The following is a 21,651-nucleotide window of genomic DNA, read 5'->3' as shown; positions in this document are numbered from 1 at the left end:
ATGGTTGTCCAAAAGGGGGCGGAGTCCCAAAAAGGGGCGGTAACCCGAACAGGGGTAGTGGCCCAAGAAGGGGTGGAATCCCGAAGGGGGGCTGAATCCCGAACAGGGGTGGTGTCAAAAAGCAGAGCACTTGTCCAAAAAGGGGGCGGAGCCAAAAAAGGGGTGGCAATGAGTGAGGAGCCACGTCTGTGTCCTTTTTGGCTGAATGGAGAGCGTGTGCAGGGGTTATTAGACCTGCCAGGAAGCTCCGTATCACCTGGGGACACTAAATGTCTTCAGGCAGCCACTCTCTCCGTTACTGCAGCTGAGGTTTCCACATACCATGAGGTGGTTGTAGTCCCGAGCTGGCCGTGTCCTATGGTGATAGGACAAGATTTGGTGACACCGTGGGACTGGTGGAAAACGGGTGAAGTGTTTGTGGATGTTATGTGGAAGGGTGGTAGTATTAGTGAGAATGCGCCCCCTAGAGTTGACAGTCCTAAGGTGGGCGGGACCAAAGAAAATGATAAACGTGCCCAACTTACGGACATGCCACCTGAAGTGTGCCACAATGCGACTGGTAGTGGTCTGGTGGAAAAAATAAGTGGAGCTGACACCCAGACAGAGAGGGACTTGCGGGATCTTCGTACTCTGGGTGGTGACTATGACAGGTCATGGCCAGTAATAGGCGCTGGAGCGGAGTATGACCCTGTGCTAACAAAAGTACTGACACAGAGAAACGACAGGGCTCCACAGACTGAAGTCATGATAGCGGGGGCAGCCATTCCAGAAGTTGTGACCTGGTTAGGAAGGGACGGCTGGTTCCTGGATGACAGATCGGGTGGTGGTGACTCCCAATCAGACGGTGACGAAAGAGGCAAAGGGGCTGAACCAGTTGCGCCTTGTGAAGATTTGATGGGAGATACGGAAGACCTGGAGTGTGTGAAGTACTCTGAAGTCCCTGTGAATCAGGACGAAGCTAGGGTTGTCACTACTGAAGCCCTAGAGAGGGTTGAACCTGTTAGTGAAGAGACAGTGAAAGAACGTGTCGAGCGAGAAAGGGTCCTGAGACAAGAGGCTGAGCACAGGGTGAATGAGCTGGAGAAGGAAGTCTCGGAGCTCAGAGGTCACCTGTTAACCTGGCAAGGTGTGAACAAAGCCTTAAGGGAAGATGTGAAAGGGCTCAGAGAAGCATTAAGTGGTCTTCTACAAGAGAAGAAGATGCTGGTCGAAGACTCACATCTGCTAATGCCCATCTTGACCAGGGGTCTGGAAGAGGGTAAAGCTGAAGAAGAGTGGGCGTTAAGAGCCAAACGAGATAGTCACCCGGTTGTGTCAGATGTCTTGTCGGAAAGGTCGATGGCAAAACAGGGGCCATCCGTTCCTGAAGAAAGTGAGAATCCACTCGTCAAGTGTGTGATAGATGTACCCGAAGAAGCGCAAGATGCATGTACCGGTGAGGGTGTGCATGAAGCCTTCAAAAGGCAGTAGAAGCGTGTAGTGTGCATTAGGCACTAGAGACGAAACAGTGTTGAGTGACCTAGGTGGGAGACCTGGTAGAGAAAATGTGGTGACTAAAGGTTTGGTGACACAGACAGACTGTGACTTAAGGGCCAAAGCTCAAGGCCTACGTGTTGACCGCTGGGGGGCGGGGTAAACCCAACAAGGGTGTGATTGTGAGTGTTGCTCAAAACCGACTGAGACGGTCTTCTCGACTGGTAGGGCAAGGTAGTGTGCGTGACCGGTCTCGAGGTTCCAGGTGTTTGACAGGTGTTCAACCCTACAGGTGTCAACAGAGGGGGGGGATATGTGATATATGTGATGCAGTAACCCCTGTAACAGGTAGGAGGCGCTGCATGATCTCCCCAGTATGCGCTTGGAGGCGTGATGGTGAAGAGAGAAAGTTTGGCAGGATTGTAAATGGCCAATATGTGTGTTGCAGAGGAGGTTACTCTGCACTGTCAATCTGATGTATTGTGGTTATGCTGGGACATGTAGTCCCTCAAGAGTTTGTGTTACGTGTATAGTTCTCATGGGAGATTGGCAGTGCTAGTCATGAGAGATGGGAGGGTCAGACTAGCCACACACACACTCCCACCCAGGAGAGTGGTTACCAGTATGTAACGTGACCAGGGTGTGGGTCAGTGTTGGTTGTGAGCTCCCTGTGTGTGGAGCTGAGAGGTGTGTCCGGTAGGTCCTGTGTGGTTCCTGTGTATGGACCTGACCGGTGAAGGTGCTGGATCGTCCTAGGAATGACTAGGGTCCTGTGAGCACCTGGAACCGAGGAACCTGATGTATGGATGGTGCTGGATTGTCCTAGGAATGACTAGGGTCCTGCAAGCACCTGAGACGGTCGGTGCTGGATTGTCCTAGGAATGACTAGGGTCCTGCAAGCACCTGAGACCGTGAGACTTGGCTTCGGGTGGCCTGGGTATTGGACGTTCCCGGCTGGGGAAGGACGTCCTGAAGAATACCCGGACTAGGCCACCAGGCAGGGTCCTGGCTACCTGGGTGTTGGGAGGTCCTGCGACGAGGACCGGATCCCTGAATAGCACGAGGTGAGGACCGGGATCTGTGGAGCCAGGGACAGTTACTGTGTGGGGAAGCTGGAGTCCTTCGGTGAGGTCTGGACTGACTACTGGGTGCCGACCAGGCAAGTTGGGGATCCCCGTTAGGCAGCTTACCCAGAAGAGTGTTAACGGAGTGTGGGGAAGCTGGAGTCCTTCGGTGAGGTCTGGACTGACTACTGTGTGTTGACCAGGCAAGTTGGTGATCCCCGTTAGGCAGCTTACCCAGAAGAGGTTAACGGAGTCGGCATGAGGAGCAGGAGCTCCTGTCAGGTACCAAAGAGACTGTTGGTGCCTGTTGTGTTTTATGTGATATAAGTAATGAACTTTGCATAACCCAGTTTATGGCATATTCAATAAACCGCCCGGACTGTTTAGTTAGAAAATTGTGCCTGGCTACATTAATCCCGCGCCAAGTGAGTGTCCCCCAATACACTCAGTAAGAGAAATCTTACATTGTCTTACAATCCCCATAGCAGTAGGTACAAACTATTTCCTGAATTTTTCCTTCTTACACCTTAGTAGGATTAGGCGGCTGCTGAATGTGCTCTTCTGCTTCAAGAACAGCTCATATAGTGGGTGTGTATTATTGATCATTATAGCCCTACACTTCTTCTGAATTCTATCCTCCACTACCTCCTCAGAAGAGTCCAGATGGAGGCCAACAACCGCGCTTGCCTTCTTGATAAGTTTGTTGAGCTTATTAGCGTCAGATACTCGCAGAATACTGCCCCAGCATATGATATAAAAAAAAATGGTGCTTGCCACAACGGACTGGTAGAACATTTCCAGCATTTTACTGCACACATTGAACGACTTGAGCTTCCGAAGAAAGTACAGTCTGCTCATTCCCTTCTTGTAAACCTTTTCTGTATGACACCTCCAATCGAGTTTACTGTCAAGGTGAACCCCCATCTACGACTCTCCATCTGGCAGTGCAGGATTTAACCCATTTTTTCCTCATCGTTCGTCTCCTTCCTGTGAGTTTGAGGCACTTATCTGGGGTTGTGGATGCACAACCAAAACCAGGTGAGCAATTTCCTAATCTCTTCCACAACATTTCATCCGAGATGAAATCCTATTTTGTCTTTCCAGCCTTTTTACACACCAGAATTTTGGACACTCTGGTAGTAATTATTGGGCTTGCTTACAAACCTTTTTCCTTGTAGGCAATTCATAAATTAGTGACCTCATTACAGCCCCTATTGAATGGAAGCTAGTATATGATCCCAAGACACCCGGTAAACAGCTGATTTCACCATGGTAGGTCACAGCAAGTCATTTCCTCTTCAAGGGCCATCCCCAAAATGCACATACAACTCAAGTTCCCCATAGAGAATAGCAAGCGCTCATTACTAGTTTTTCCACTTTTTCACATTGAGAGGATTTCATAGCTGTACAATAGAGATGATCAAAAAGATTTGCTGGATCCTGGTCCAGCAACCACATCAGTAGTCAGTGGCCATCAGTTCTAAGCCGTTTTAAACCACCTCCTACCTACTGGCATCCTCAATACCACTTTAGATTAATAGACCTGGTGCTATATCATGTCGGCTTTGTGCCACAGTGATGATGCCAGGCTTATGAATCAAAAAAGTTACTGGAGATGTTGGCAGATTGGAAGAGTTTCACAGGATTCTGGTCCTGGGCTAGCCATGGACTACCAACACAGCTGGACTAGGGTCTTGCAAATTTTTTTTAATCATTTCTACTGTATACTTCTGTTATGTCAAGGGATTTTTTGAATTCGTATACATCTTAAAATTAAGACCCTCACACCCATTAAACTACTATCAGCTTAAACCACTGATATCTGCAGGATTGATCAGCAGTCTAATGTGTATTAGGGTTTTCTCCATCTTCCCTGATCGATGATGTCAGCGGAAAGATGGATCTGACATGTATTACAGACAGCCGATCCTTATGTTCTGTGGCAGATGATCTGCTTCCAGAGCAATGAGGCAGCTGCTCTGTCACAGAGACCAACAGAACTCTTGGTGGAGTCGGGAGAAAAGGTGAAGTAGGCTAAGTTATCTTTTGACCAATAGCTATCTAATGTCTAGGGGGAGCTTTATTCATAGCGGTTAATTTGAACATACACTTCTATAGATATAATCGTCTAAGGGGCACTTCCGTCTGTTTGTCTGTCTGTCACGGAAATCCCGCATCGCTGACGGCACAGCCCGGTGTTATGGTTCTCAATGGCAAGAGAACATAGCCCAGCAAACATAAGTACTAGCTCTTGGAAGGATGGAAACTAAACTGACCATGAACTAAACCTGCCGCACAACTAACAGTAGCCGGGTAGCGTTGCCTACGTTTTTTATCCCTAGACGCCCAGCGCCGGCCGGAGGACTAACTAATCCTGGCAGAGGAAAATATAGTCCTGGCTCACCTCTAGAGAAGTTTCCCCAATAGGCAGACAGAGGCCCCCACATATATTGGCGGTGATTTTAGATGAAATGACAAACGTAGTATGAAAATAGGTTTAGCAAAATTGAGGTCCGCTTACTAGATAGCAGGAAGACAGAAAGGGCACTTTCATGGTCAGCTGAAAACCCTATCAAAATACCATCCTGAAATTACTTTAAGACTCTAGTATTAACTCATAACATCAGAGTGGCAATTTCAGATCACAAGAGCTTTCCAGACACAGAAACGAAACTACAGCAGTGAACTGGAACAAAATGCAAAAACAAACGAGGACTAAAGTCCAACTTAGCTGGGAGTTGTCTAGCAGCAGGAACATGCACAGAAAGGCTTCTGATTACAATGTTGACCGGCATGGAAGTGACAGAGGAGCAAGGTTAAATAGCGACTCCCACATCCTGATGGAAACAGGTGAACAGAGGGGATGATGCACACCAGTTCAATTCCACCAGTGGCCACCGGGGGAGCCCAAAATCCAATTTCACAACAGCCCGGCCGAGAATTAGTCCCCCCCCCCTACTTCCGTCCAGTCAGTGCTCGGCGCCTGCTCCATACTCCCCTCCAGTCAGCGCTCACACAGGGTTAATGGCAGTGTTAACGGACCGCATCAATAGTAAAAAAATCTAATGTTAAAAGTAATTAAAAAAACAAAAAACCTGCTATTCTCACCTTCCGTCGTCTGCCGATGCTCGCGTGGCTGCCGCCAGCTTCGCTGAGACCGCTAAGTCATCTGGGTAATTTTGCAATGCATCTCTGGGAACGGATGCTGGCGGCAGCAGCGCACGCATCGGGACAGCTTCGCTGGGCGAGTATATAACTGTTTTTTATTTTAATTATTTTTTTTTTTTTAACAGGGATATGGTGCCCACACTGCTATATACTAATACTACGTGGGCTGTGTTATATACTGTGTTGCTGCTATATACTACGTGGGCAGTGTTATATATTGCTTGGGCCGTGTTATATACTGTGTTGGCTGTGCTATATATTACGTGGGCTGTGTTATATACTGCGTGGCTGCTATATACTACGTGGGCAGTGTTATATACTATGTGGGCTGTGTTATATACTGTGTGGGCTGTGTTATATACTGTGTGGGCTATGTTATATACTGTGTGGGCTGTGTTATATACTGTGTGGGCTGTGTTATATACTGTGTGGGCTGTGTTATATACTGTGTGGGCTGTGTTATATACTGTGTGGGCTGTGTTATATACTGTGTGGGCTGTGTTATACACTGTGTGGGCTGTGTTATACACTGTGTGGGCTGTTATATACTGTGTGGGCTGTGTTATATACTGTGTGGGCTGTGTTATATAATGCGTGGCCACTGTTATATACTGCGTGGTCACTGTTATATACTGCGTGGCCACTGTTATATACTGCATGGCCTGTGTTATATACTGTGTGGCCACTGTTATATACTGCAAGGCCTGTGTTATATACTGCGTGGGCTGTGTTATATACCGCGTGGGCTGTGTTATATACCGCGTGGGCTGTGTTATATACTGCGTGGGCTGTGTTATATACTGCGTGGCTGTTATATATTGCGTGGGCTGTGTTGTATACTGTGTGGGCTGTTATATACTGCGTGGGCTGTGCTATATACTATGTTCCTGCTACATACATATATACATACATATATATATTCTAGAATACCCGATGCGTTAGAATCGGGCCACCATCTAGTGGGAACATAAAATTTTACTTTTGACCCCTCTTTTTATAGGAAGTGGATTCACTGGCGATTACAATGAATATTTCGGCTTACAAGTGGATGAAGACTCCCTTGTCTACCTCATGCTAGCAAATCATATGATCCATTCCCTGTACCCAGACTGCATTACAATCGCGGAGGTAGTTAACATTTCTGTTTCCACTTGATTTTATTGAATGAGAGTTTTGGAAATGAGTGTGGAGACAAATATTGATTCTGTGCCAAGTAACGAATGTGTTTGTGTGCCCGTGTAATCCTATACAGATGCCAACCCTTTTAAACAAATTTCAATACAGAACTCTGTAATACAGTTTTAATGGTTTGATTTTGCTATAAAAGAACATGTTTAATGCCATCAGAAAACTGGCAGATAGGGTTCGATTTCTTCACACAAATCTGACATTTTACATTGTTTAACATATAATTGAGCGTGAGCAGAATTGTGACATTTAAGACCTTGATGTATTATACCTGAAGCTCCAAAGACTTTGTATTTGCTAGTTGAATTTAATTAAAACCTCAGCGACTCCAACCATACAGGTACCTAGTGAAAACACTCTAAGGCTGCTGATGTATGCATGCAGTCAAGGATTTTTATTATACTTGCTTATACATTGCCAACATATTTTGCCAAGCATTACAGATAACGTTATCACTCATTGTCCCCATTGAGGCGCACAGTCTAAATTCCTTACCAGTATGTCTTTCGGAATGTGGGGGATCGATGTGATTACTTTTCTGCCCAATGATGACTAAAGTATTCTTGGAGTGATATCTTTATTGGCTAACCAGAAAATTATATGTTTGCAAGCTTCCAAAATCACAGTGGCTTTCTTCAGGCATGATTAAACCAGAATTCCCAGAGGAAAGATCAGGAGAACATACAAAACCCATGCCGATGTTGTTCTTGACCCAAGTCCCCTGACAGGGGACATTAGAGCTATGCACAGTTTTGAATAATCATATTCATTTACAATATGGCCAGCCGGGTTTCCAGTATTTCTAATGCAAAGATTAGCGCTGCTTTTTGTACTATTCTTGTGTTAAAAATGTGTCAACCCCTGATGGAAACCTAAAGTATTGATTTGCAGAGAAGCTAAATTTGTGGTGGTGTAGTGAAGTCCTTGCCCAGTGTGAGTCCAACAACTGACACCCCCATTGATACAGACGTAAACTGTATACAGCGCCGCACATCTCTGTACGCTGTTAAGAGACTGCTCCTGGAGGTGAGAACAGCTTATTGATGTGGTGCTGGATGTTGATCCCTTTTTATTTTAAAATGTAGCATGTTTGACATATCCATATTTTTATTTTCACTTGGACTACAGTTCAGAGGAACCTGCGTGATGCTCGTGTCAGCACCTGGAACACTGTAACACTATTCACTGTAGGAGAATGTCAGGATATCCCATACTAGGTGAAGTATGAGGAAGAAATAGGTTGTGCAGCAATTTATGCTTGAGACTGTGTAGGAGTCTCAAGATGGTGCTTTGTATGTGGAATGGGCAGGCACTGAGGATGGTAGTGAGAGAGCTTTGTGAGAGGGAGAACTGGTAGGAGGTTCAATTTGCCTCAAGGATGGCTGCAGGGGGTTGACTGAGAGGTAAAAAACAAAAAAGTAATCTCTAGGTGCACACTTTGTACTCCCCCCCCCCCCCCCCCCCTTCTGTATATGTGTGAAGTTTTTCCTAACGTATGCTGTAACATTGATAGAGGCTACCATTCATCAGACGAAGGCAAAAAGTGTATTCCTTCAGTCATCGTCTGGCCGTAAGAGCACACTTGCATACTGTATTCCTATATAGAGAGCATCAGCATGGAAGTGTACGGTGGGTTCTTGGGGTGGATTGATGCATTGGCATCAGTTCTGACAGTGACTCTTGGAAGCTTGCATCCTGAGCTAATGCGCCTGACGTAATGTGTACCTAGTCCAACACTGGTGTTTGGGGTCTTATTACAGCGGCAGCCAGATCGCTTTTATTTTTTTGTCTTTGTGCCCATCAAACCTCTTTAAACTGGATTGTGGCAAGAAGCAGCTTTCCCTAGAATAACACAGTACATATAATCGTTTCCAGTAGTTGCATTGGAAACTTCCAGCCCCCTCCTCCTCTGGATTTGTCCTTGATAAATGGCCAATGTGGAAAGACAATAAGCACAGATATGAAAATATTGCTCGGCCTGCTTGTTACTATAACATTTTAATTTTAGCATGCTGCGCAAGATAGTCTAATGTCTGAAATCAATGGTCATTGAAATAACCTTGTTTCCTACTGCTGCGTATTTGCAACAGAGAAACAAAAAATTGGAAAGTGTTTCGATGCTCTTGCTGTGCAAGCAGGCATTATTAATTTTCTGCAAACTAGTCTTTTGGGGGAAATTACGTATCCTTACATGTTTCCTATTGAATTCATATGCCTAGCTACAAGCGGAATGCAATCAAAGAATTTCTGAATGATGACTACATTATGGGATTAATGTAGAACACGCAGAGCTGGGTGATTTGTTTTTAATGTCTATGTTGGGTATCAGACCAGTATCGTGAATATCATACATTATAGTGGAACATAGGCACACGAGTAACTTTTACCGCAGGATAGACCTGCTTTGTTTCTCAATATGGCCTGTGCTTTAGCTTCTACCACTTCTACTTTTATGGTGAGATGCAGGGAGAGGGACGAAGGAGCTTACCACACTGAGAATGTGTAGCTGGAATTTTGGCCTGGCGTTCCTCCTGAGGGTGCCCTTTCCACTGGTGATTTCAGGAAGGTAAACGAAAAATGTGGAAAGATTCCGGCACAACCATTCAGGGATAAAATGGATTCCAAATCGAATCCATTTTATACCTGGATGGTTGTGCCGGAATCGTTCCCCATTTTTCGTCTACTTCTACTGTTAGGTTGTCTAACTGCACTATGGCTAGAACACCCTATTTCAGCCTCTTGCTTAAGTTGGTTTCTGGAGATTATAACAATTATGGTACATCAACCTTTCTTGTGTAACTATATATTAGGCAATGAACTCAGACTCCTTGTTTCCATCCTTCTTGAATTTAGGACAGCCTTTTTGGGCGATCTGAAGGGACAATCTAGTGTACTCTTTCTCCACCACTTCCTAGATATTCCTTTAAGCCAGACATGGGAGTTTCATACAATTTGAGTAACCTGTGGTAGACGACTGAACTTAGTGACCCTGTCATCAGGATTTTGCTAACTAAACTACAGACATTGTCAGGTTGGCGCAGTTACACTGATTAAAATGATTCCTGGGTTGAAGAAATCAGTTTTGTGGTTCTTGTTTAATCTTTTTAATCTGGGTTTGCAGTTTTGAGTTAATGAGATGCTTGTGCTCTGGGGCAGGAGTGAGGGGATGTGTTTTTTGGTGTTCTGGCCTCAACATCATCATTCTGGGCTTAAATGACAGGTCAATGAACCTTCAGTGTACTGCCTCTTAAATGCTGCACATTTAATATTTTGATCTTCAACAAAAATCTTTGCTTCAACAAAATTGCGGCAGCGCATGCGCAGTAGCATTTATCAGTAAGTGATGCTCTCAATCTGCCCACTGTGTTCCAAGGACCAGTGTGGGACATTGCACAAGAAGAGGAAATCGTCACTGCTGAACACAGCAACGCTTCCGCACTGATACCTGGAACACATTGGGTGGCAGATATGCAGATTGAGTGACCTGTCATTGAAGCCCAGAATGATGATGATGCCAGAGCACCAAAAAAAGACCCACCCACAGTCCCTCCTCGGAACACGAGCATCTCATTAATCTGTTTTTGCAGTTTTGAGTTAAACAAGAACCACAAGACTGATTTCTTCAATTTGGTTATCATTTTATTCAGTGTAACAGTTCCAAACTGACAGCACCTGTATTTTACTTATCAAAATCCTGATGGTAGGTTCATTTTAAATAGTTTTAAGGTAGCCCTACTCTTATATTAATATTGACCAAATTTGTAATTTTAGCAGGATTTTAATCTTTTAATGTGTTTTTCCATACTGACATCTGCCTTTTTGGGAAATGAGATTAGGCATTTGAATTTTAATTTGCCCAATCCAATTGTTGTTGATGAAGATAATTCATTGGTGAAGATGTCTTAACAGAGGTTCATGCTTCTATCCTTGTTGGAAACAACATTCATTTTTACAGGAGGGTACGTGGGTTGGAAGGAATTATTGTCTCAGCTTACCGCGGTTGATGAGCATGGCCAGCCTTTCCATAGAGTAATTACTAGGTAGGATCCATGCAAGCCTATTTAAGGGTCTGTATACAGATCACAATGCCATAACTGAAGTTGGGTCTCCCGATTGGGCAGTGTAGCCTGTAAAAGGATCGCAAGATAGACTTGTGCTTCCGGTCTTACTGAATGAAACAACGCCAATGAAACATGAGTCCCAATCTAACTTTTTGCTAAGGTGCCTCCCATCCTGCTTAAAAGGGGTTATCTACTACTTTAAAAAGCGTTCTCAATGGGGTCAAGGTGCTACAAAATTTGAAGAAACATGCTCGCCTCTTTCGGTCTGTTACCAGTGTTTCCCCACCGAGCTCCTGACTCCCTCTTTTAGAGGAGCAGCATTGGTCAGGTGATTTGTTTAATTTTATTTTTTTTATAGGACTATGCCCATCTCTTGTATCATATCCCAATATGCAGTAGGTTTAATAATAACAATGTTATCAAATACCTCCAATTAAAAATGTATAGTTTTTCTGATTCGCCATGTCTCTTTCCTCATGTGCAGGCATTGCAGTACCTTAGGTATCCATGATTTGGAATAGCCCTTTTAAGCATATTTGGCCCATTGAGAAAGCTCTCGAAAGCAGTGGAGTTTTGGTCATCCTCTAGTTTTAAAAGAAATGGTTGTCCGTTTTCAGTTAACTACTCGCCAAAAAATACCCATATACGGTAAATGGAATTACTTGGATCCTTGCAGTTTGGCAATTGGAAAACTTGTTTTATTGTGACCACATGTAATGTTCACCCCTTTACCCTTCCTCTCAAAATCCTAATTTACAGTAATAAAAGTTTTTTAATAATTGTGATTGCTGTGATTTTGACGACATGTTTCTTATTGACCCTGGGACAAATCACCGAAAACGGGATTACAACCAAAAAAAAAAAAAAAAAGTGTTCTAGAAGAATAGCACATCCTCCCAGTTTGCCTTAGTGATCAATACAATCAGGGTATTAGCACAAGTGTAAAAATTACTAAATGTTTTGTAATAAAAAAAAAAAATCTATATATATTGGAGATAGGAAGAAATACTAAGAAAAAATTTTATCATTTGATCAGATTTTTTTTTTTTCCAGCTGTGAAAATTCAAAAAAAAAAAGGTTTGTTAGTCTCAATTTCACTAATGGTTAAAAATGTTAATTGCTTGTAAAAAATAAGCAACTTTGCGATTACCATAAGTCTTCTCAGTTCTCAATAACTGGTTTTTAATTTAATGGCCAATGCTTGTTGCCTAGGTTACCAGCAAATGCTGCCTTCTAGCATAGGTGGCTGAGCATGCTCAGTGCGTACAAACCTTTTTTTAATAGAGCATACAATTGCGTATCCATTGTTGACCGGATTGCGGAATGTGGCCAGCTTTAGTGCCCCCGATCTCTCAATGCTGCAGAGATAAATTAGCCTTTGCTTGTAGCGTTGGATCGCGCACAGTTTGGGCAAGCGGCGCTACTATGCTGCTGATCAGAATTTACTCTAGGGAGCGAGCTGCCCCTCAGCAAAGAGGAAGCTCGGAGGAGGTATGGGAGCAAATGTGCTCCTTAAGTTGAAATGTGAGAAAATCAGTTGTTTTCAAAGTAGATGGAATGTAATAGGTTATAGTATACTGTAATATTTGGAATGTATGAGGTGTAAAAATGATATTTCGCAATAAATATATATATATTTTTTTTCTTTAAATGGAGTCTGTCACCCCAAAATTTGATTGAGCTGCGGCCACCGGCATCAGTGGCTTATCTACAGCATTCTGTAATGCTGTAGATCAGCCCCCGATGTACCCTGGAAGATAAGAAAAAACGGTTATATTATACTTACCCAGGGGCGGTCTGTTGTGAATTCTGCTCTTGGGCTCCCTCCGGTGGTTATAAGTGGTAGCGCTGCTGTCTCTGGATCGCAGCATTCATCAGGTGTGTCCACTTTTTGCAATTCTGACTGGGCTATTTAGTCTTGCTTGACCCTTTAGTCAGTGCCAGTTGTCCATTGTTCCTGGAGGATTCACATCCCTGCCTGGTCTATCCTGCTTTGCTATTCATTTCTACAAAGATAAGTTCTGGCCTTGATTTTTGCTGTCCACATGCTGTGGGCCTTATTGTTCAGTTCTTTTCCTTGTTTTTGTCTTGTCCAGCTTGGTCTGTATAAGGATTTGTTTAGCCAATCTGGTATCTCTGGAGATGCAGATATACCCTCCATATCTTTAGTTAGATGTGGAGATTTTGTATTTTCTGTGGTGGATATTTTTTTGTGTTTTAATACTGACCGCATAGTACTCTGTCCTATCCTTTCTATTTAGCTAGAAGTGGCCTCCTTTGCTAAATTCTGATTTCAGTCTGTGTATGTTTTTTCCCTCTCTTCTCACAGTCAATATTTGTGGGGGGCTGTCTATCCTTTGGGGATTTTCTCTGAGGCAAGATAGTTTTCCCTTTTCTATCTCTAGGGGTAATTAGTCCTCCGGCTGTGTCGAGATGTCTAGGGAGTGAAAGGTACTTTCCACGGCTATTTCTAGTTGCGGTGTTAAGTTCAGGGTCTGCGGTCAGTACAGGTACCACCTTATCCAGAGTACGTCTCATGCTGCTCTTAGGCCACCAGATCATAACAGTACAACTGGCCAACAATGATTTAACCGCATCTCAGAAGAAGGGAAGGAAAGTGCTGAGCCATTTTTTTTTCTGTAGTCTGTTGTGTTTTTTTTTCCCTCTTTACCTCTGGGTGGCTCAGGAGTTTGGCGCTGGCATGGATGTTCAGGGATTGGCTTCTCGTGTGGATCAACTTGCTGCTAGAGTACAGGGTATTTCCGATTATATTGTTCAGACTCCGGTTTTAGAGCCTAGAATTCCAACTCCTGATTTGTTTTTTGGGGACAGGTCCAAATTTTTGAGCTTTAAAAATAACTGTAAACTGTTTTTTGCTCTGAAACCCCGTTCCTCTGGTGATCCCATCCAGCAGGTTAAAATTGTTATATCTCTGCTGCGTGGTGACCCCCAGGATTGGGCATTTGCCCTGGAACCTGGGAATCCGGCTTTGCTTAATGTAGACACCTTTTTCCAGGCGCTTGGGTTATTGTATGACGAACCTAATTCAGTGGATCATGCTGAGAAGACCTTGTTGGCCCTGTGTCAGGGTCAAGAAGCGGCAGAATCATATTGCCAGAAATTTAGAAAATGGTCTGTGCTGACTTGGCGGCAATTTTCAGAAAGGGTATTTCTGAATCCGTTAAAGATGTTATGGTGGGGTTCCCCACGCCTGCTGGTCTGAGTGATTCTATGTCTCTGGCCATTCAGATTGATCGGAGCTTGCGCGAGCGCAGAGTTGTGCACACTATGGCATTGTCTTCCGAGCGGAGTCCTGAGCCTATGCAGTGTGATAGGATTGTGTCTAGAGCTGAACGACAAGGATTCAGACGTCAGAATAGGTTGTGTTTTTACTGTGGCGATTCTGCTCATGTTATTTCTGATTGCCCAAAGCGTACCAAGAGAATCGCTGGTTCTGTTACCATCAGTACTGTACAGACTAAATTTCTGTTGTCTGTGACCCTGATCTGCTCATTGTCGTCATTTTCTGTCATGGCATTTGTGGATTCAGGCGCCGCTCTAAACTTAATGGACTTAGAATTTGCCAGATGTTGTGGTTTCCCCTTGCAGCCTTTGCAGAGTCCTATTCCTTTGAGGGGCATTGATGCTACACCGTTGGCTAAAAATAAACATCAGTTTTGGACACAGCTGACCATGTGTATGGCGCCAGTCCATCAGGAAGATTGTCGTTTTCTGATGTTGCATAATTTGCATGATTCTATTGTGCTGGGTTTCCCATGGTTACAGGTGCATAATTCGGTATTAGATTGGAAATCTATGTCTGTGACTAGTTGGGGTTGTCAGGGGGTTCATGGTGACGTTCCTTTGATGTCAATTGCCTCCTCCCCCTCTTCTGAAATTCCTGAGTTTTTGTCAGATTTCCAGGATGTATTCAATGAGCCCAAGTCCATTTCCCTTCCACCGCATAGGGACTGTGATTGTGCTATTGACTTGATTCCAGGCTGTAAGTTCCCTAAGGGACGACTTTTCAACCTGTCTGTGCCAGAACATACCGCCATGCGGAGCTATGTAAAGGAGTCTTTGGAGAAGGGGCATATTCGGCCATCTTCTTCACCATTGGGAGCAGGTTTTTTTTTGTTGCCAAGAAGGATGGCTCCTTGAGACCCTGTATTGATTATCGCCTCTTGAATAAGATCACGGTCAAATTCCAATACCCTTTGCCTTTGCTTTCTGATCTGTTTGCTAGGATTAAGGGGGCTAGTTGGTTTACTAAGATTGACCTTCGAGGGGCATATAATCTTGTTCGTATTAAGCAGGGTGACGAATGGAAAACTGCGTTTAATACGCCCGAAGGCCATTTTGAATACCTTGTGATGCCATTCGGACTCTCTAATGCTCCATCTGTTTTTCAGTCCTTCATGCATGATATATTTCGGAATTATCTTGATAAATTCATGATTGTATATTTGGATGATATTTTGATTTTTTCAGATGATTGGGAGTCTCATGTGAAACAAGTCAGGATGGTATTTCAGATCCTTCGTGATAATGCCTTGTTTGTGAAGGCGTCTAAGTGCCTCTTTGGAGTACAGAAGATTTCTTTTTTGGGCTTCATTTTTTCTCCCTCATATATAGAAATGGATCCGGTTAAGGTTCAGGCCATTCATGATTGGATCCAGCCCACATCCGTGAAGAGCCTTCAGAAATTTTTGGGCTTTGCTAATTTTTATTGCCGTTTCATTGCCAACTTCTCCAGTGTGGTTAAACCCCTGACCGATTTGACGAAGAAAGGCGCTGATGTGACGAATTGGTCCTCTGCGGCTGTTTCTGCCTTTCAGGAGCTTAAACGCCGATTTACTTCTGCCCCTGTGTTGCATCAGCCGGATGTTTCTCTTCCTTTTCAGGTTGAGGTTGACGCTTCTGAGATTGGGGCAGGGGCCGTTTTGTCTCAGAGGAATTCTGATGGTTCCTTGATGAAACCGTGTGCCTTCTTTTCTCGAAAATTTTCGCCTGCGGAACGCAATTATGATGTCGGCAATCGTGAGTTGTTTGCTATGAAGTGGGCATTTGAGGAGTGGCGACATTGGCTTGAGGGGGGGCCAAGCATCGTATTGTGGTCTTGACCGATCATAAGAATCTGATTTACCTCGAGTCTGCCAAACGGCTGAATCCTAGACAGGCCCGATGGTCCCTGTTTTTCTCCCATTTTGATTTTGTGGTCTCGTATCTTCCGGGTTCTAAGAATGTTAAGGCTGATGCCCTCTCTAGGAGCTTTTTGCCTGATTCTCCTGGGGTCCTTGAGCCGGTCGGCATTCTGAAGGAAGGGGTGATTCTTTCTGCCATCTCCCCTGATTTACGACGGGTTCTTCAGGAATTTCAGGCTGATAAACCTGACCACTGTCCAGTGGGGAAACTGTTTGTTCCTGACAGATGGACTAGTAAAGTGATTTCTGAGGTTCATTGTTCTGTGTTGGCTGGTCATCCTGGGATCTTTGGTACCAGAGATTTGGTTGGTAGGTCCTTTTGGTGGCCGCCTTTGTCACGGGATGTGCGTTCTTTTGTGCAGTCCTGTGGGACTTGTGCGCGGGCCAAGCCTTGCTGTTCCCGCGCTAGTGGGTTGCTCTTGCCTTTGCCGGTCCCTGAGAGGCCTTGGACGCATATTTCTATGGATTTTATTTAGGATCTTCCAGTTTCCCTGAGGATGTCGGTTATCTGGCTGGTTTGTGACCGGTTTTCTAAGATGGTTCATTTGGTACCTTTGCCTAAATTGCCTTCCTCTTCTGATTTGGTTCCGTTGTTTTTTCAGCATGTGGTTCGTTTGCATGGCATTCCGGAGAATATTGTGTCCGATAGAGGTTCTCAGTTTGTTTCTAGGTTTTGGCGGGCCTTTTGTGCTAGGCTGGGCATTGATTTGTCTTTTTCTTCCGCGTTTCATCCTCAGACAAATGGCCAAACCGAGCAAACTAATCAGACTGTGGAAACTTATTTGAGATGCTTTGTGTCTGCTGATCAGGATGATTGGGTGGCTTTCTTGCCATTGCCCGAGTTTGCCCTTAGTAATCGGGCTAGTTCTGCTACCTTGGTTTCACCCTTCTTTTGTAACTCTGGTTTTCATCCTCGTTTTTCTTCAGGGCAGGTTGAGCCTTCTGATTGTCCTGGGGTGGACTCTGTGGTTGACAGGTTGCAGCAAATTTGGGCTCATGTTGTTGACAATTTGGTGTTGTCTCAGGAGGTGGCTCAGCCTTTTGCTAACCGTCGTTGGCGTGTTGGTTCCCGGCTTCGGGTTGGGGATTTGGTCTGGTTGTCTTCCCGTCATGTTCCTATGAAGGTTTCTTCCCCTAAGTTTAAGCCTTGGTTTATTGGCCCTTATAGGATTTCTGAGATTATCAATCCAGTGTCTTTTCGTTTGGCCCTTCCAGCCTCTTTTTCCATCCATAATGTTTTTCATAGATCTTTGTTGCGGAAATATGTGGTGCCCGTTGTTCCCCCTGTTGATCCTCCTGCCCCGGTGTTGATTGATGGGGAGTTGGAGTATGTGGTTGAGAAGATTTTGGATTCTCGTTTTTCGAGGCGGAAGCTTCAGTATCTTGTCAAATGGAATGGTTATGGCCAGGAGGATAATTCTTGGGTTGTTGCCTCTGATGTTCATGCTGAGGATTTGGTTCGTGCCTTTCATTTGGCTCGTCCGGATCTGCCTGGGGGCTCTGGTGAGGGTTCGGTGACCCCTCCTCAAGGGGGGGGGGGGTACTGTTGTGAATTCTGCTCTTGGGCTCCCTCCGGTGGTTATAAGTGGTAGCGCTGCTGTCTCTGGATCGCAGCATTCATCAGGTGTGTCCACTTTTTGCAATTCTGACTGGGCTATTTAGTCTTGCTTGACCCTTTAGTCAGTGCCAGTTGTCCATTGTTCCTGGAGGATTCACATCCCTGCCTGGTCTATCCTGCTTTGCTGTTCATTTCTACAAAGATAAGTTCTGGCCTTGATTTTTGCTGTCCACATGCTGTGGGCCTTATTGTTCAGTTCTTTTCCATGTTTTTGTCTTGTCCAGCTTGGTCTGTATAAGGATTTGTTTAGCCAAGCTGGTATCTCTGGAGATGCAGATATACCCTCCATATCTTTAGTTAGATGTGGAGATTTTGTATTTTCTGTGGTGGATATTTTTTAGTGTTTTAATACTGACCGCATAGTACTCTGTCCTATCCTTTCTATTTAGCTAGAAGTGGCCTCCTTTGCTAAATTCTGATTTCAGTCTGTGTATGTTTTTTCCCTCTCGTCTCACAGTCAATATTTGTGGGGGGCTGTCTATCCTTTGGGGATTTTCTCTGAGGCAAGATAGTTTTCCCTTTTCTATCTCTAGGGGTAATTAGTCCTCCGGCTGTGTCGAGATGTCTAGGGAGTGAAAGGTACATTCCACGGCTACTTCTAGTTGCGGTGTTAAGTTCAGGGTCTGCGGTCAGTACAGGTACCACCTTCTCCAGAGTACGTCTCATGCTGCTCTTAGGCCACCAGATCATAACAGCGGTCCCGATTTGGTTCGGGTCCGATGAGTGTCGGGGTCCGTTCCGGTCCAGCGACTCCCATCTTCATACGATGACGTCCTCTTGTCTTCCTGCTGTGGTATATGCTGATTCGGCAGTCATTATTTATCTGTCCTGTTGAGGGCAGAGCAAAGTACTGCAGTGCGCAGGCGCCGGGCCTCCCTAACCTTTCCCTGCGCACTGCAGTACTTTGCTCTGCACTCAACAGGACAGATAAAGTACGTCTGCGCCAGAGCCGCAACAGGATGAAAAGAAGAGGACGTCATCGTATGAAGATGGGAGGCGCCGGACCTGGATCACGACACCCATCGGACCCGAACTGAACTGGGACCGCCCCCCCAGGTGAGTATAATCTAACCTCTTTTTCTCATCTTTCATGATACATCGGGGGCTTATCTACAACATTACAGAATGCTGTAGATAAGCCCCTGATGCCGGTGGCCGCAGCTCATACACGAATTTTGGGGTGACAGGTTCCCTTTAATGACATTGAATGAGTTTGTTCTCTTGTCTCTTTTCTAGGACGTGTCTGGGATGCCAGCTCTCTGCTGTCCTGTTACACAAGGTGGCGGAGGATTTGATTACCGGCTAGCCATGGCTGTGCCCGATAAGTGGATTCAGGTATATCTACAAGCTCTTTTCTCCAGTCCCATCCAACTAAGCCTTATACGATGGACATGCTTTCAGAAATCGGGCAGTAATATGAAGGAATGCTTTCTGCTCCAAATGACGTGTGTTCACAAAATTTTTATTGCAGATCCTGAAAGAACTCAAGGATGAAGATTGGAACATGGGGGACATCGTTCACACCCTGACCAACAGAAGATATAATGAAAAGTGCATTGCGTATGCTGAAAGCCATGACCAGGTAATGTATCAGTGATTCAATGTAGGAGCGTTGTCTCTCAAATGTAATTTTTTTTTTTTTTTACGTAAAATTACCCTGTTGTAAAGGCTGCATTCACATGAGGGTCAGTAGGGTTTCTCCATTCCCGTGAATCAGAATAGACTATCTGCAGCTCTGTGTCATTAGGACGAGAAAATGTCCACGATGGTAAAACTTCTCAGTGTTGTGATGATGAGACCCCCATAGATGTGACTTAACACTCGCCTCGATGGCAAGAATTAAATTACTCTGCTGCCCATAAAAGGGAAATGAAGCATTAGACCTTAAGATATTACATGCATGCTCACACTGGATCATACAGACGAGAGATGCTCCTTGTAGCCACTTTTCTGATGAGTAAATGTCTTAAATGGAGGTGGGGGGGGTTCTATTGATTCAGAATACCTTATTAGAGTATTTAAAGCAGATCTGTCACCAGATTTTACAATATGCTCTACATACCTTATTAATTAGATCTATTAGATGTGATGAGGCTAGTGTACTTTGCAAATTCTGGTTGGAGTAACTGTATAAACCTGTTCTTACAATGAGCACTTTGAGTTGAGCTAAAGAGTAAAGGAGCTTGAATCCCGATGTCCTCAGTCTCTCACCCTCAGCGCCTGACTTCTCCAGCTTGTTCTTAGCGTTGGGAGAACCGAGCAGCAGTGAAGAGGCACACTGAGGAGCTGTGTGGGTAGACTCTGAAAATAATGAGTGTAATCTTTTATGAAAATTGAATTGAAAGTAATAAGGATACCAGCCTCATCAGGTCTAAGATCTATCCAGTAATATATGCAGTTTGTGTTAGGAAATTTGGTGAAAGATCTTCTTTGAGAGACCTTACGCCTGACATACATTTCTGGCGGTGGAGGACAACATGCCTTTTAGTGAATTTGATAGGTTAGGGATTGACAAAAAGTGCAACATAGGACATTAACCAAATAGCATGTGGTTTTATAGCATTTTTTTAGCACACTTTATTTGATAAAGTTAATAACCAACTTCCCTATAATGTGAATTCCAGGGTACATTGTGAATTTTTAAATCGGGAGCATTCTCTTTTTTTTGGTGTTTGGTGACCAATATTTGGCCTAGGTGGATTTTTTTAGGCCAGGTAAAAAGGTGCTCCCTGAGACAAAGACATGTAACTGAGGGAGTAAGCTGGTTCTGTAGCACCTCTAATAGTAGGTAGTTAGACTGTCAGGGTCTGACGCTGTAATCAGCCTTGCCACATATATCTTATTTAGCCGAACTGCTGTCATGTAAAAAAAATAAAAGTACAGATGTTTCCCTTTTCCTGACAGAGAAGACTCAGATTTAGCTAAACATTATAAATTTCCACTTGAAGGAGAGTTGGTTTACTGTCTGTTGTGGAAATGGCTGAAAATCTAAATAAATATTTAGAAAATGTAATACTGATTTTTCTGTAATTCTGATACTTTTGTAAAAGATCATCAGATTAATTTGTCTTTTTCGATGACATTTATAAAGAATTCTAGTTTGTAAGGTTTATTTTATTAGTTATCTCTGCCTCTATGCTAGATATTCCCCTCTATAATATCTCTTTATGGCTAGGGTGGCTAAAGAGAACAACTAAATCGAATTTTCCATGTGAGGAGCAAATGTCCAAGTTAAAGACATTACAGAGCCACAGTGAGGTGGAGCACTTCATGCACTCAGTCCTTTTATCCATGATTACAGAAGCTTAAAAAAACCCTTTTTAATATGAAAAACTGTTGTAAGAAATTTAACAAAAAAACTACCTATGGCCATAGTTCAAATCTGCATTAAAAATTGTTTTAAATATATGTGGCTTGCTAGTTGGAAGTTCGGCTACAGTGAGAAAATAAAGTTCTGTTTTCCCTGCAGCCGCTCGCTTCCAGTCATTGTTGTGGAGGCTGGGATATAACATGGTCAGCGCAGTAGCCATGTAAACTGCTGGAAATTACTGTCAGGGTGTTCAGTTTCCAACACTCCCACAGTAAATGAAGTGAGTGGTAGTGTACATGCTCGGTCAGATGGGTCTCTGCAGGGCTCCAGATTGGTGCAGTTTCTTAGTCATACCCCCAGCAATAAGGATTAACATACAGTGGGGAATATAAGTATTTGAAACACTGCTAATCTTGCAAGTTTTGCCACCTACAAAGATTGGAGAGGTCTGTAATTTTTATCGTAGCTACACTTAAACTGTGAGAGACAAGCTAAAAATAAAAAACAGAAAATCACATTGTATGATTTTTACATAATTAAATTGTATTTTATTGCATGAAATAAG

At 44.1% G+C, this 21,651-nt stretch overlaps 1 protein-coding gene across 2 annotated transcripts in view; it reads left to right on the top strand.

The window, feature by feature from the left end:
- GBE1 (1,4-alpha-glucan branching enzyme 1) overlaps positions 1-21,651 on the top strand; it is a 208,716-nt gene that overhangs the window by 118,967 nt on the left and 68,098 nt on the right. Inside the window, exons 10-12 of one of the 2 annotated variants that reach the window (XM_077294074.1) lie at positions 6,710-6,833; positions 19,013-19,111; positions 19,248-19,358. In XM_077294074.1, the coding sequence (XP_077150189.1) occupies positions 6,710-6,833; positions 19,013-19,111; positions 19,248-19,358 (334 nt within the window). Of the gene's footprint in view, positions 1-6,705; positions 6,834-19,012; positions 19,112-19,247; positions 19,359-21,651 lie in introns of both variants that reach the window. The other variant, XM_077294073.1, reaches the window with a different exon arrangement.

This window comes from Ranitomeya variabilis, chromosome 3 (genome assembly GCF_051348905.1).
Source record: "Ranitomeya variabilis isolate aRanVar5 chromosome 3, aRanVar5.hap1, whole genome shotgun sequence".
Taxonomy (NCBI): Eukaryota; Metazoa; Chordata; class Amphibia; order Anura; family Dendrobatidae; genus Ranitomeya; species Ranitomeya variabilis.
The sequence above is the reverse complement of the archived record's forward strand: the minus strand, read 5'-3'. Positions and strand labels throughout refer to the sequence as shown.